We start from the raw sequence: 16,215 nt of genomic DNA, 5'->3' as shown, positions 1-16,215 counted from the left end.
ATTTGATAGATATGTCAACACCTTCGATTTACAGTTGAAGAAAAGGAGACTTAAGGCAATGATGTCCTGTAGGTGCAGGAAAATAAATAAAAAATTCTAACTTCTTAGTTCCATGTTCTTTTAGATAATCCTGGACACCTTTGTTTAGGCATTTACACTCCATTTTTCTCTTTGAATACGTATGTTGCCAAAGTAATGTGAAGGCCTCATTTAGCCATTAGATGTGATCAATGGAGACAGTCCATCTGGACCAAACAGGTCCCTAGACCCTCTTTTTCCTCAGAAGCTAAATTTTCACCTGAATTATCAGGGCAATTGCTTCAATTCTCTCCTTCCATGTGGGAAATTTTTGAGGGTATAGAGTAAGGTGGTGGCTGTGTGGGAGGCAATGAAGGGTACAGAAAAGAGCTTTGAATTCAGAAGACTTAGGTTCAGGTCCCAAATCTAACACAAGGCCACAATAAAAATCTTGGAGAGCACACTACCATTAAAACCTTGGGTCAAGTCAACCGAGTCCTTCAAGCATCAGTTTATTCTTCTTGTAAAATGGTGGTAATAATAGTTATATAACTTACTAAGAGGGGCAGCTGTACAGAAAATTCTTTCCAAACCATAAGACATTATGTTAAAGCGTAATTATTATTGTTATATAAAGGTTTGATTCAAGTAAATGATAAATTCAATAGATTATCATAGTCATCATCAGTGTTATTCTTTTTGGTAGTATTAATGTTTTTCCTGCAGCTGAGTGGTAAAGTAGGTAGAAGGTATGAATGAGGAAGACTCATTTTCCTGAGTTCAAATCTGGCCTCAGGCACTTACTGGCTTTGGGACCCTGGGCAAGTCACATAACCCTATTTGCCACTGTTTCCATTAGTAAAATAAACTGAAGAAGAAAATCGAAAACCACTCCATTAGCTTTACCAAGAAAATCCCAAATGGAGCCAAAAGGAGTTGGACACGAGTTAAAATGGCTGAACAAGAGAATATATGTATTATGTAGTTTAATTCAATATCCCACTTATTAAGTACCTTTATATGCCAGGCACTAAACTAAGATGAGGAGTTTGGGGGAAGAAGAAAGACAGTGGATGTGACTTGAAGGTTTTTTGGTATAGAGAACTACTATCAATGAAACTCTACAAATGCAGAACTGCAACTATCCTGAAATTTATCATACTGGAGCACTACCTGGGAGCACTGAGGAATAAAATGACCCATCCAAGGTCACACAGCCTGAACCTATCAAAAGCCAGTTTTGAACCCTGGTCTATTTAATTCTAAGACTAGGTCTCCATCCCATGCCTCTAGTCCCTGCTCTTAAATTTACTTTCTTCTAGAGGAGGACCAACATATGTACAGATAAATAAATATAAACTACTTACAAAATAAATACAAGATAGCTTAGGGCTGGGGAACTGATAGTAACATTAATAAACAGGGACTTTGTTATTGCTTCATGGAAGATGTAAGAATATATAATTTAAGCTTCTTGACTGCAGGGCTGTCTCATTTTTGTTTGTGCCTCCAGTGCCTGGTACAGGACTTGCACACAGTAGGACCTTAGTAAATATCTGTGGAACTAGAATTGGATTATCATGTCATATTGTATAACTTAACTGTCTAATCTTGTAAGCTTCATGAGGGCAGAGATTAGACCTCATGTAAATGCTCCATTTCCCCCAGTGCCCAGCATAGTATTCTGTAAGAAGAGACACCTTAAATGTTTGTTGAAGGTTATTATGTAGACTTGGACAGAGAAAGTTAGATGATCACATTATCACTGACTAAGTAACCTCAGGGCAGATATTTCTGGGGCTCTAGCATTTTAAAATAATGACGTTTAAAGGGATCTGGATATCCTTTTCTTCTTCTGGCTAAAAGTCCCTTATTTCCCAAATACCAAGGGTGGTACTTCTGATCTTCTTTCCAGATACGAGTCTAACTAGTGCATATGTCAATAGGAAATGAAGCATTTCCTCGTGCCGTGTGCAGATATGTGCCTACAAAACCCAGGGCCTATCGAGGGACCAATTTAGATGGTAAAGAATACAGCAAGGATCTGATCAGTCTGATGAAGTAAGTCATTTACAAACCTGCCCAGAGTAAGGTTGACGGGGGCCAAAGAATGAAATTTCTCTGAATCTCTCCTGCCTGAGAAGGTCCACAAAGGCTCTTTCCAACTCTCTGATTAGAAAGTAGGTTTTCCAGGTCCCCTCTTGAGGCGTGTTTGTTTCTGGCTTTGTAAGTTTGTTCCCGAGTTCTTCAGCAGTGAGTTGTGAAAAGGGTACGAGTAGTTGAAACAAATATCTCCCATCTTAAGGATTTATTATTATTATTATTGTTGTTGTTGAAAACAATGTAGGGAATCTAAATGTCTGTGCCCACAGCCAGGATAAAAAATGCAAAGCCTGGGCCACCTCGCCTTTAATTTTCTAACTGCTGTTTTGTAAGGCTGTGTCATGCTTCTCAGTTCAAACACGCTTTGGCTCTTTATTATTCATGGACCTTTTTCTCAGTCAGTGGTGTTGAATAATAAAGCAGCCTGGGATCAAATGGGCCAATTCTCCACGCCTGACACCAACTGCTACTGTTCGCTGGGCTCTGCCAAGCGTTGCCTCTGATAATGAGTGGGATTTGGTTAAACAGTAAATTAATGAATAATGAAATATCCAGGTTGATCAGTTAGAGAGCACGCTTGCTTTGCCCCGGGCTAAACGCTTGGGGCAGAAATTACTCTCAAAAGGCACTTGCCTGTCTGCTGGTCTGGATAACTATTTTACAGCCTATTGCTTGACAGAATGTGAGGGAGGGGGGAAGCAGTGGGGGAGGGGCAGGAAGACGGTCAGAGGTATTAACAAAAAGGGGGAGAGGAGGAAGTTCAACCTAGTTATCCCTCTGTAGGTTACTGAATGGCATATGGAAGAAAAAAAGTCAGAAGGATGCGGAGGAGGCAGTGTCCCTAAGTTCTAAGTATATGTTTAATATTAAGGGAAACTAAGGAACACGGTACTTACAGATGTGTCCACATAACTACTAGCTATTAAGAATGGTTCAAACATGTCACCATGAATGTAACATGTGTATGTTTAGGCAGTGATAAAGCTTTAGATTTGGAAAGGACCTTAGTTCTCACCTACTCCAAATGGCTTATTTTACAAATAAGGAAACTAAGGCACAAAGGTTAAGTGACTTGCACTAGATCACATAGGTAGTCACTGAGAAAGTCAAGATTTGAACTCAAGTCCTCTGACTTCAAATTGATTGTTCTTTCCACTTGCACCAGAGGTAGCGAACCTTTCAAGAAATTCATTTGATTCACAGAACTTTACCTTCAGCCAAGGTTCCTTCCTGGTCATCGGCCAGTTCTCGGGCATTAAAAAAGAAAAACAAAAGCAAAAAGAAACAAGTAAAAGACAGTTGTTTTTAATCTCCTTTGTGATTTTTTTATACTAGAACAGAAATTTCTATGGCCTGATATATACGTGCACTTGTACATATAGGCATATATGTTGCAGTTAGTTGTATGCCATCTTTCTACCTCAAAAATAACCCAAAGATTTAAGGCTATTGTTTGTATGTGCATATGTATGCATGTATATGTTTATATAATTCATGTGTGTCACCTGTGTTTATATAAACCACTAAATGCATATACATGCATATTATATGCATGTGTTTTGGAGGCATACATAGTATGTGACCACACCCATCTGTATGGAAGCCAGTTTTATTTTTCCTGCCAATAAGAAAAGTTTCCATGCCTAAAAGCTCTGCTGTCTAAGTGGGACCTGGGTGAAAATGCAACTAGGCAAAGTACTCCTCAGCTTTTTATCTCTATTTGTTTTGGACACTTTCTCTTAATTGAATATCCCTGGAAGGGGATGTTCTGGCGGGTGGGGGGGGGGGGGGAATGAGCCATTTAGCTGCAGAGCGGTGAATGGGCTATAGTACTTGCCTCACATATTGCCAGGGTGAGCCCTAAACTCTTCCAGATTGCTTCTGTGATGGGAAAAGAGAAATGGAATAAATAGAGTTGGGGGAGGGACAGGTGAGGGTTGGTCTTCAAAACACTAGTAAGAATATATGCTCCTGACAGTTGGAAATAAAAAGAGTAGAGCTTGGCTAGCGAGAGGCAGAATCCATCTTCTGTCACTGATGAGAAGGTGGCAAACAGGGATAGGGGTTGTTAAGGATTTACCCACAGGTTAATGGGGGATGGGGAGGGGAAGAGCAATATTAATTACCTGGGGCTTCAGTGTACATAAAGACCACAGGATTTTTTCTTCAAATTCTGAAAGACCAAAGGTCCAAGAAGGTACAGTGACTATTATTCTCCCCATCCCCAATTTTATTATGAAGAGTATTTTTATAACCATATAACAAAGATATATCCTTTCCCTTCCTCCAAGCCAAAAGAAATCTCCTCTGATCTTTATCATTCTAATTTTAGCCACCAAAACACACAAGTTCAGAATTCAGTATCAAAGGATGGGTGAAGATAAAGGAGATCCAATCTTTATTTGGATTACTTGACCCCTTTGTCTTGGGTCATTATCCCTGAAGAAAGCATAGAGTACTATCCAGTTGAACTTTTCTTTTTCAAGGGAAGACAAAACTTCGGGCTTCTCTATGCTTCTTTTTCTAGGGTGCTTGGAATGGATTTCTGATTCTCCATGACCCTTTTTCCCATTCTTTCCCCACAAAAGTAAAGGAAATATGCATATTCAAAGAGCAATCTTCATTTTTTCCCCTTCCTTCCCCAAGATCTAAGAACTCTTTGTGCTAAGGAATATTTCATCAAATTTTAACTGAACTCTTCCAATGAAAAAAATTCAAGTTCTTTCCTTTACTTAACATATGATGGACCGCAACAGATAAAGACAAGATATGAACCCACTAGATTAATGATTCTCTGCAGCAGTGAAATAATAATAAGAAGAAAAACAAGAAGAACCAGAAGCAGAAGCAGCAGTAGCCCTGGGTTCAAATTTGGCTTTTAATGCCTACTACCTGGGTAACCTTGTACAAGTCACTTAACTTCCGTGGGCCTCAGTTTCTTCATCTGTAAAACAAGTAGGTCGGACTGGGCTGCTTCTGCCACCTCTTCTAGCTCTAGATCTAGGTTCCCATTGTGGGTATTCAATTCTACAATATGGCTATGGAAATCTGACCCCATTGGTTTTGTTTTCAATATATACCTAGATGAAACTGGTTACCCACTTTATTAAAGTAAGTGTAGAAGGACAGGTAAATTGATCTTGACACTTATCTGAAAGACTTGTTTACCTAGACTCATCTCAGCAGAGGTGACTTGATTTAATGCCCTGGGTGGAAAGGGATATGACCAAGTTTAATTGATACATCTTGCTCAGATACTATTATTGGTAAGGGCACCTCCTAATCTTTGGCAAAGCACTGCCTCCCCCCACCCCCGCTCATTAATAGATGATTCTTAATAAGTTGATGTGAGGAAACACACAAACAGATCAGATGGTCATCCTCCAGGAGTGGAGACTTTCTTGAACTTGGCTTGGTTCTTGGATGATATTACTTGGTCTGTCCTCAAAGTCTTTCAAGCTGGCTAAGACCGGACAGAACTGATTAATACTCCATCAGTAGTTACCCTGCAATGAAGAACCAGAACAATTCTTTGGGGGGGGGGGATCCTGCTCTCTGGTTTATTATTACAGTTTAAATAATCTAGGAAGTAGTCCAATAGGGGAATGGAAAAAAGAATAGAGTAAATGGCTGAGAAAGTTTGTATGTGTGTTTCCAAAGACTTTCTTAGGGGCAGCTAGGTGGCGCAGTGGATAGAGCACTGGCCCTGGATTCAGGAGGACCCGAGTTCGAATGAGACCTCAGATATTTGACACTTACTAGCTGTGTGGCCTTGGACAAGTCACTTAACCCTCATCACCCCGCCCTCCCCCCCCCCAAAAAAAGACTTTCTTAGAAGTATTACTCCCTCTGTTTCTTACCCTGATTCAAATTGATGCGTTTTAGGGGACTCTAAGTTTTAGTAAGCATCTTCTTGCCAAGAACTTGACATTAACACAATTTTTGAAAGTTCTCTGAACTTTCCAGTTCCCAGAGGACAGACTGCTTTCTCTTCCACAGTATAGTAAGAGATCCTTAGAAGTAATCACCAGCTTCTTTGAAGACCTTCCGTGCTGAGTGGCTGCATCAGCTGTAACTGCACTTCAGAACTCTGTCCCTGTGTTCCAGTCTGGCCTTGGACGAATGTGTGTGTAAGTTTCCAGAGGGAGACCCCTATTGGATTTGGGTCAGCTCTTCTGGTGCCACTTAACCCCTGGGATGTACTAGGGAGAAAGCCCTCTTTCCCTCCCTTCCCAGCTCCTCATACTCTATGGCCCATGTGTCAAACTCCAGCCTGACCGTTCCAGAAACACCCCTAACGCCCATGACATTTTACTGTGACATTTAACAGAACAAATTTAGCCTACCAAAGTGCACTTGGCGGTTATCTGCATCTTAGATCCCTACCAGCCGGCCTGGTAAGCAAAGAAGCTTGTTAATGACAACTGACAGCAATGTCCTTAGAACGTTTGCAAGTATCTTCAGGGATGGGCTCCGGATGTGTTAACTACTTGAGTCACAGAAAATTGCCAGAGTTGCCCCTGCTACCAAGGCGCTCCTAAATTTCTCAGTGCGACTAGCCTTGGCTTCGCAGTCTCCCCTCTTCCGTTGAAAAGACCCGGGACTCTCTCCGCTAGAGGTGTGATTGTTATCTTATCCAGGTCACTTCTAGCTTGAGGTCAATCCCAGACTAATTTAGCCAAGTACCAATGATTAGCACTGCAAACGATTTCATGGGGATGCGATGCTTGCCTTGCGCAACTGCGGGTGACTGTGAAAGGTGCAGGACTTAACTGGCTAAAATGCGGCCGCTGGGCTCCGGCAAAGCCGAATTTTCCCCACAGCAGACAAAATCAGCTAGGGGCCGACCAGAAATCACCTTTCCGGGTAACAAGTGAGTGCCAGGAACTAGCGAGAAAGATTGAATTGGAGCCTGGGCAAGACGCCGCGGATGGGTCCCCTCTGCCGGGTTGTACAGCGTACGTGTGCGTGTGTACGCACGCTCGCCACGTTCTTACGGACAATTCGCACTCATGGGGGGGAGGGGTGTCCGCTGGTGGCAGTGTGCGTCCGCAAAGCTCTCGTGGCCCGGGTCGGGTGCACGTGAATGGCAAGCGTGTCTGGGAGAAAACAGACCTGAGACCCAGTAGGGTCAACATAGACCTAGGTCTGTACCCTTAGAGAAGTGGGAGACAAGTTAGAGCGAGAGATAGAGAGACCTCAACCAGGAAGAAGAGGCAGAGAACGAATAAATGGGGCTCAGGAATATATTTGACTGACCTAATCAGAGGGGCAGCCGGGCGGGTTATTTATGAACCCTAGAACAGAAGCAGCCGCTGCCTCGCCGACAAGCGAGGGAGCTCACCCCAAGCGATGAGAAAGCCCGCGGCCAGGAGAAGGCTGTTTATGACGATATAAATCAATGTGAAGTTTGTGGTGGAAAAATAGGAAGAGCTGAATTTGGGACAGAAACGTGAAAACAAAGTGAAGAAGAACAATTACAAAAAAAAACAAAAACAACAACAACAAAAAAAAAAACTGGACCTCGACCCTTCCCCATTCCCAGTTAGCCTCGCACCGAGGTGGGGGAGACAGCAGCGCACGTTAGCGCCTGGACCTAGGCGGCAGGGCCTTAATGAAGTTTACCCGGGGATCCTTAGGAAGTGTGGGGCCTCCATGTAAATAAACAACTGAGAAGATTTATGGGCGGGAGGTGCATTTTATAGGACCGTATTTATAGTGCCAGAGCGGTCTCACTTATAAATAGATTAATGAGAAGCTAAAATTAATGGACTTGGGAACGGCGCGTTTAATTTCACCGGGTTGAAACACTACAGGCTATCTGCCCTCGAAGCCTCGGTGCGCGAATGGGGAAGGTGGGCTAGCGTCCAGGAGGGAGAAGAAACCGGTTCCTCCCTGGGCACGAGGTGTGTAGATGCCGCAGGGAGCCTGAGCAAAGTTGCGTATCTCCCCAGCTGAAGGCCGTGAATCTCTCCCACTGATTTTCAAATTCATAAAAGAATTCCATTTGTTTATCTATTCATTCATGGCTCCTTTTCAAGTACTACCCTTTCCCTTAACGTTTTCAAGTAAGCGCTTTTTGGCACAAGAAGCTCAAAATCTCTTAATCGGGATTTAGTATTTGCACGTGGTATTCTGGCCAAGACTTAAATGGGTTTGGGGAAATGGGAGTGGGTTGGAGGGGAAGGGGAAGGGGAAAGGGAAGGGGAAGGGGAAGGGGAGGGGAGGGGAGGGGAGGGGAGGGGAGGGGAGGGGAGGGGAGGGGAGGGGAGGGGAGGGGAGGGGAGGGGAGGGGAGGGGAGGGGAGGGGAGGGAGGTAGGTGAGAGTATTGAAACTTGGAGTGAACTGTTGAGAAAGGTTTTTATTGACCGCGGGAGTACAGATCATGCAAGAAGGAGAACGTCTGGCTGTAGCTGGGCAAGGATGGCGGTAGCCGAGTCAGGCCAAAAGAGGCCAGTCACCCTGAGGCTGAAAGTCCATTCATCATCTCCATCAATGTTCTGCACCTAGCTGTTTCATTAATCCCTAACTGCGCTGCAGACACTCCTCTGCCTCCAGGGTATATCAATAGACCCAGGAGAGCAGAGATCAGCTCACTGGACCCAATGATTTGGAGCTCCAGGGAATGGCTCTTATTTCATAGAGCTTCCTCATTCTAGGTTAGTTTGGAGAGTTATCCACCAGTTAGTCTTCAGTTATCCACCGGGCTCTCCCTTACACCCGTCTTCCCATGTTCCTCTTTTTCTTTCTTTTCTCCCCCCCCCCCCCCCATGTTCTACTTGCCTCCACCCTCTTTGCCCCATTCTCTTACAGATGTCCTTCATCTCTGTTCAGCCTCCGGGTTTCCTGAGAAAACTGATTCTTCGAACTCGGGAAGTATTGATAGCTGGGGGTTCCCTTTGTCATCAAGCTCACTAAGTGGAATATCTGAAGCTTTGTCTACTGGCTAATAGGTTGCCGATGTGGTCCCTTGAGGCTGAGGTGGGACACCTCCAATTCACATTCTATTTTATATTATAGTTGTGTGTGTGTGTGTGTGTGTGTGTGTGTGTGTACATACCTTATCTCCTCTGCTAGACTATAAACTTCTTGAGGACAGAAACTTGTTTGATTCTTCTTATCCCTAGAGCACCAAATACAGCCACCTCCTCATAGTAGAAACTTAATAAGTGTCGGGTAGAGGAATGAATGAATGGATAGATGGATAGAGGGATGGGCGGGTGGATAGAGGGATGAGGAAAAACTGAGCAAAAACAACGTGACTCGTACTTTGGCTTTCCACTGTGGCAAACTGTTTATACCAAGGCAAATGAAAATGAAACTAAATATGACTCATCCATTCACCTGAACCTGAGACAAATAATAATTTGATTTCTGCATATCTTAATTAAAACCCTGTATTCCTAGGTTTTCTTTGCTGCCTGCCCCTCTGCCTCCTTCCCTAATCCCTTATTTCCTTCCTTTCTTCTTCTCCCCCTCCTTTCTCCATTTCTCTTTCTACTTTCCTCATTCCTTTCTTCCTTCAGTCTTCTCCTCCTTTCCCTATCTCACCCTCTTCTGTTTTTTCTCCTTCCCATCCTCTAGCCTTCCCTTTTCTTCCTCCCTTTCTTTACTTTTTTATTCCTCCTTTTCTATTCCCTTTTGGTTTCCTCCCTCCTTCCTTTCTTCCTCCTCTTCCCCCCTCCTTTCCTCCTTTCATTCCCTCTTTCCTTCATCCCTCCTTCCCTTTTAGATTTCTTTTCTGATTAATATGATAATATAAGACAGATAATCTTATTCTGTAAATAATAACCAAGAAGATCTAAATAATTACCAAGAAGATCTAACAATCATTTTGCAAGGAAAAAGAGTGGAGTCTTTGCCATTGATCTTTGCATGATTCTACACAGTTCTAGGAGATGTAGCTGTCCTCTCTTGCCTCCACCTTCAGAAATGAAGCTATATAACAACTTGGACTCCCATTTGAAAATTCTGTTTTCTTAATACTTCCCTGGCACAGAGGAAGGTACTTCCTGGTGATGGATTGATTATGATACATTTCACATAGTAGTCATTTAGTAAAGAGTTCTTGAATAAATAGGCTTGCTTATTAACTGTGGGAAGAGTCGCCAAAGAAGTTTGACAGGTGTCGAAAGCTTTGGGTACATGGCACTTGCCTTCCCAAAAGTGGATTCCTTTTCTCTACTCTAACATAATTCTTTTCATCTTCATTTCAGAGTCTTTGTTTAGTTAGTTCGGGGCCGTGGCGCTGCTTCCTAAGACCAAGGTCGTGATTTCGGTCCCGAATGGGCCACTTAACTTTGTTCAGTCCCAAGGCCACAAATTGCATCCAACCCACAACCCCTTCCCCTGTCCCTCCCCCGCTCCTGATCCAACTCCCTCCCACCCTCTTCCGCTTCCAACCAACCCCCGAAAGGCTCGAAGACAAATCCCCCTCCACTCAGGGAAAAGTAACCCAAAGGTTCAGCCCTTATGGGTGGGGAACTTTATTTAGGGAAAAGATCCCACTTCTTAATGACGACATGAGGAACGGATTTGACACCTCATTCTTCACAAGGCAAAAATAAACCAAAAGATATAGTTAATATGAATTTTATTGTAAATCTGCTTAGAAATAGGAGAGAAGGGTATCAATTTGGAATAAAAAAATTATTACTTCCTAGTCAGACAAAAAAGTGCCAGTATTTCCGAGAAGCAATATTTATTGTATTTGTAACGAAAACATTTCCTGTGTTTTCCAATCCCCATACTATGGGAGGGAAAAGAAACAGCAAAAAACTTCTTAGCTATACTTTATCTGTCTGCAGAACGAAGCAGTACCCACATTCAAGAAACTGAAGATAAAAACACAACCAAAACACAACAATCTTTTTTTATTTATGTAAATCAGATCAACACTGGACAATAAACCAATTTCTACCCATTACCGTAACAGCTTGTCTATAAAGAACAGAAAAATTCAGATAGGATACTATCTAGAGTCAAGCGGTTTTTTCCACCCATTCACAGAGGTATAGATTCACAGATAAATAATCCCAAACTACTTGCTCGCCATATTTACACATTCCCATTAAATTAAGCATAAATAAATATATACAAACTTAACATCGTTACCCTTCCAGGTTTCTTCTCATGAAGATTCAGTAAACTGATATTTCTCGAGTGTGGTCAGATTCTTAGTGAATAAGACAAATCCAAGAAAGGAGTATATTTTGGCATATAAAGACGGATGGTATTCATTTCACCCTTTTAAAAAAGAATTTTATTATTTTTGTCTGTCTTTTTATTTTCAGATAGTTTAGCATACATTGGCACACGAGGGAAAACGTTATTTAGGCTATGGAGGAACATCAGATTTTGTTTTAGTATATTTTCTTTTCACATAATACATTGAAATTTACAAAGTATCTGATGTGATGAAATTCACCAAAAAATTATGGTTAAGAACGCACTGCCCTTTTTTCTGAGACTTCTATAAGGGAGTCAACCGTACCTAGGTAAATTCAGACTTTCCTTTCTCATTCCACCAAGACTGTAGAGTATGTGACCTAACTGGTGGAGATAAATCTGTTTCTTAAGAAAAATAAATAAAACAAGGTGTCCAAAAATCCTGCATAGGTTCTTTCTGTGGATATAAGGAAATTGGGGAGTTGGAGACCAGAAAGGAAAAGAGGGGTTTTCTAGGGCAGAGGTGGTGAACTGGAAGGTGGCGAGTGGGGTGGCGCCGAAGAGGGAGGAAAGGATACAGTAGAAGGAAAAGGTTAGGAGGCTTAGAAGAAGGATGCTTTTTAAAAGTAGCAATCTGGGGTTGAAGTCATTGATCAGGGGCGCCCGCATAGTGCCTGGTACATCCATAGTAGGTCCTCCATAAAGACTTGTCGCATTATTGGCTAGAGCCCAAGAATACTAACTATAGTCCCAAAGAACTTTCCGAGGCGAGTTTTTTCACTTTGATGCCCCTAGTCTTCTTCTAATTTAGGTTAAGTTTCTAACTTGGGGGGAGGGAAAAGCGAGAAAACCATAGGAAATAATTGTAGGAGGTGCCCATGCTGAGTGATTGTGTTTAAAAAACAGAAAGGAGAAGAAAGGGGAAAAAAACCTCTCCGTGAACCCACCTGTTTGGTTTGAAAACAAGGTTAAAAGGGGCTTGCCTTAAACTTTTCCCCTGAGTTAAAAGTCAAACTTTAGCGTTAATCCTATTGTTTATTGATTTATGGGTCCACGGAAACCAAATCTTCTAATAACTCAATTATCAGATAAACGTCGGAGCTGCCTGGCCAGCAAGAAGTGTGTCTAAGTAAAAGGGGTGGGGATGGAGGGGGATGGACATCTGGGTTCCCCTGAATAGGGGTGGATGGAAGAAGCCTTCTGGAGCTTGTCAGAGGTCAAAGGAATGATTGGAGGTAGGGGACACACAAATATGACAGCAATAGACCATCGAGTGGGCTTTTAAATATCCGCTTTGACATAAAAGCTCACTGATCTCTTTTTGTTTTTGTTTGGGGGAGCGGAGAGAGTTGAGGGGAAACGAGACCACATGATCTACCCCTCCCTCAATATATCCAAATTAGACCCTACGGAGGATGCTCCTAAGGTGGACATCTTGTCCATACGGGACTCAAAAGGACCCAGGAGCTGTACTCCCTCTGATAACCTGTAATGTTTTTTCGGGCTGTTACCTAGTTGAGAGAGATTTGGATTTTCAGTCCGGTTTAGCCCTTGGGGTGAGTCTGAGAGTGGGGAGGCCGAGCTCGACCTGATTCTATTTCCTCAACAGAACCCGGCCAGAATCGGAGACACGCTTTCAAAGGGCAGTACTGGACAGTAAGTGCAATGCGTGTCCATTACGTTTCCCTCACGTCACGCACGTGGGACAGGTTGTCCTGCAAGGAAAGGAGATGATGGTTTTTCAGTGCAGTTTATCCGGGCTAAGAGTAATCAGAACACATCTGCTTTAGCTTGCCGTCGCTATCTGACCAAAGATGCTTCTTAGCTCCTGGAATAATAAGGCTGGAGCTCCATATGCTTTATAACGCCCATCCTAGAGCATTGGCATTCTCCTCAAGATACAAGCGTCATGGGCCTACTGAGTGGAACATCTCCAGTGCATCTCTGTTTTTCTTTTTCTTTTTTAAAAAGAAAACCCATTAAGTTTAGTTCTGAAAGGCTGAGGAAAACCAGGAGGAAATGTCCTTGAAGCCAGCCACCCCCGTGAAATGAAAATGCCAATCATTTTGCATCCTATGGAGATGCCAGCTTTGGCTGCTTGAGAGGCACCTAGCTGAGGGATTCTGCATGGGAAGTGGAGGAGAGCAGCGCAAGGGTGTCTGAGGAAGTAACTCAACATTAATGTGCATGCGACCTACTGTAATTATTCAGAAGCCCAAACCTCAAGGCCGTTAACATCTGGATTTTTATCTTAGAGGAATGTTGGAAGGTGGAGAAGGAAGATGGAGGGAGGGGGGTGGTGCATAATAAAATAATAAAATTGCACGAGGATGTTCTCCTTGGCCTTGCTTAGGAAAGTGCGAGTGTGTGTTTACACTGAATTCTGAGACACCCCCCAGGGGCATTTTCTTCACTCTGCTTTTTGGGTGTGCCTGGATTCTATATCTTATTTCAAGATAATTCTCGAAATAAGACAGAGAAAGTAGTTGTTTTGCCATAAGTGAGAGATCTTAAATGCATAAAACTCTACCTACTGGGAATAGTCAAAATGTATCCAGACGGTAAAAATCAAAGCTGAAACGCATCTCCTTTCACTTTGCATTATTTTACCATCTATATGCCAAAACAAGTGCATGCCTGGGAAAAAAAAGACCCTCATTCATAAAGCATCCTGTAATATAGCCAAGTAATGCAGAGACACGAGTGCCTGCTTCCCCCCTCTTACTGCTTTTCGTGGGGGAAACAAACAACCCCCCCAAAAAAACCCAAGAATCCCAGACCATCTCAGCAATTTCCTCTAGAGAAGTGGAATCTACTAAAAGGAAGATTATGCCAAGAATACTGGGCTCCCCTCCCCTTCTCACCTTTCCCCAATTTCCTGTAGACCCTCCTCTCCCCCCCCCCCCCTTGATTTGGTCTCTATACATAGAATCCCAGGGCTCGGGTCACTGTTAGCAACAACCATTTTGACAGCTGTTTCCACCTCTATATCGGGTGCTTCCTAAATTATTCCCTTTGAGCTTCTTTAAAGAAGTGCACCTGCAGAATCCTGAAACACCGGCTTTGATTAAAAAAGTATCAGAACTTTGCTTGTCTCTGTACCTTATAGATTGTGTAGAAAGCCCAAGTCCTCTTTGAAGAAGCTCATAAACCATGCGGGCACAGCTTTGGAAAACAGAAGAGAATGAAATGGTACATACCCCTTCGAAGGAATACATACTAATTAACTTATTCGTATTTTTGTTTTGTTTTGTTTTGTTTTACTACAATTCTGAAAACCAGTACCTCACACACATATCAGAACAAATGAGAGGTTCTTGTGCAGACGCTGGCATTGCTGGGAAATAGAAACACTTCTTTAAGGAAATGAGGAAGCTGAAGCAGATCACTAATACAGCTTAATGGTCCTTATTTTCCAGATTCCCAGGCTCTTTCCCTAGCTCCTGCCAAAGATCGTAGAGACCTCCTCTAGCACGGTCGACCCTTCCCTTCCCCGCCCCATCAACCTCCACCTTCCCTACTCTTGCTAACACTAATCATCAAAGCTATGGGAGGGGGAAATGGTACCAGTGACTTAAAAACGAAACGTCAAATGAAAATGAAAGGTTTTAAACACAATGCCTAAATCCCAGATACAATCATTTCATCCCAGGAGATTTTCATAATGGAGATAGGGAAGAAGGGACAGAGAAAACTAGAGAATGGATTGGAACTGAGGGAAGGGGAAAGTTCGAAGGGAGGAGAAAGGGAAAGAATTGTCTAAAACAGTTCGTGCGTCTCAGCCAACCAGATTTCAAAGCACTGACACCACCAATGTTTATCCGATTTTCTTCCAATAAGTTACTGTTTTCTCATGTTTTGTCTTATGTTTATTTTTCCAAAGAAAAAAATCAGATTTTTTTATTATTATCAGCATTACTAAGATCGAAAGAACCGATGCGGAAAATCCGAGAGGTTGTCTCCAAGTGTATCTTGAATAGACACCGAAAACCAGTATTGCTGCTCCGTTGTGCGCCTCTGATTTTTAAAAAGTTATTTTTCTTTCCTTTTCTTTTTTGTTAACTTTTGTTTGTGTGTGTGCTCTATCTAATATAATTCTTCCAAAGCCAATCCAATATTTTAAAGCTAAAATTAAAATGTTTCTCTTTTTATTTAAAAGATTTCCCTTTTCCTTTTTTTTTTAAAAAATTCATTTTCTGTGTTTTTCCTCCTTGTCTCCAGTTTTACTACCTGGTCCTTCCCCAGATGTGTGCCTGTTAGTGGTGCTGTTGTTCAAAAACATCTTGTCCATGCCTTTGAGAGCCTCTGTCAGGTAGTTCTGCAGTGCTGTGAGGGCAGCGCAGATAGCTGGAGCCCCAAAGCCGTGGGTGATGAGGCTGAAGTGGGTCAAGCAGCTCTGAATCCCAGGTTCCAAAATGGGGCTGGGCCTACTGTTTCCAATAGGTGTCCTGTCCTGGGCGAGCAGGTCTGTAAATTCTTTACACAGTTGCCTACATGGGGAGGAATGAGAACAGCAAAAATGATACTTTCCATCAACATCTTCCTCCCCTCATCCTCGTTGTGGTCAAAAACTAAAACAAAAACAAAAAAAAAACAAACAAAAACACAACAAAAACACACACAACAACAACAACCCCACTAAAATAAACCCAGAGACACTTTTAGTCATGATAAAGGCAACTTAGATGATTCTATTGTTTCTCTTTCCAATTGCTTTGGAGCAGCTGAGGTTGAAAGAGACAGTATAGAAGTGGAAATCTCTTGCCTGAAATAGAGATCATTTTGAAGCTGTTTTACTTTTCTTCTATTATTTCTCTCTGTAGTTTTTGGTTTTCTGTTTCTTGCCTCTATGGGCTCCCCCTCTGGACAGCTGCTTATCACCCTGAGATTATTTTCAAGATTAAAAAAATGTAGCACACGCAAAA

At 42.5% G+C, this 16,215-nt stretch overlaps 1 protein-coding gene across 1 annotated transcript in view; it reads right to left on the bottom strand.

Annotated features, from left to right (window-relative positions):
- Positions 1 to 10,786: 10,786 nt before the first annotated feature.
- The window catches only part of TFAP2B (transcription factor AP-2 beta), a 32,460-nt gene continuing 27,031 nt past the window's right edge, over positions 10,787 to 16,215 (bottom strand). Inside the window, 1 exon segment of the mRNA XM_043999311.1 lies at positions 10,787 to 15,780. Coding sequence (XP_043855246.1) covers positions 15,480 to 15,780 — 301 coding nt within the window. The 3' untranslated portion in view covers positions 10,787 to 15,479.

This window comes from Dromiciops gliroides, chromosome 4 (assembly GCF_019393635.1).
Source record: "Dromiciops gliroides isolate mDroGli1 chromosome 4, mDroGli1.pri, whole genome shotgun sequence".
NCBI lineage: Eukaryota > Metazoa > Chordata > Mammalia > Microbiotheria > Microbiotheriidae > Dromiciops > Dromiciops gliroides.
This window is presented reverse-complemented; position numbering and strand designations above follow the sequence as displayed.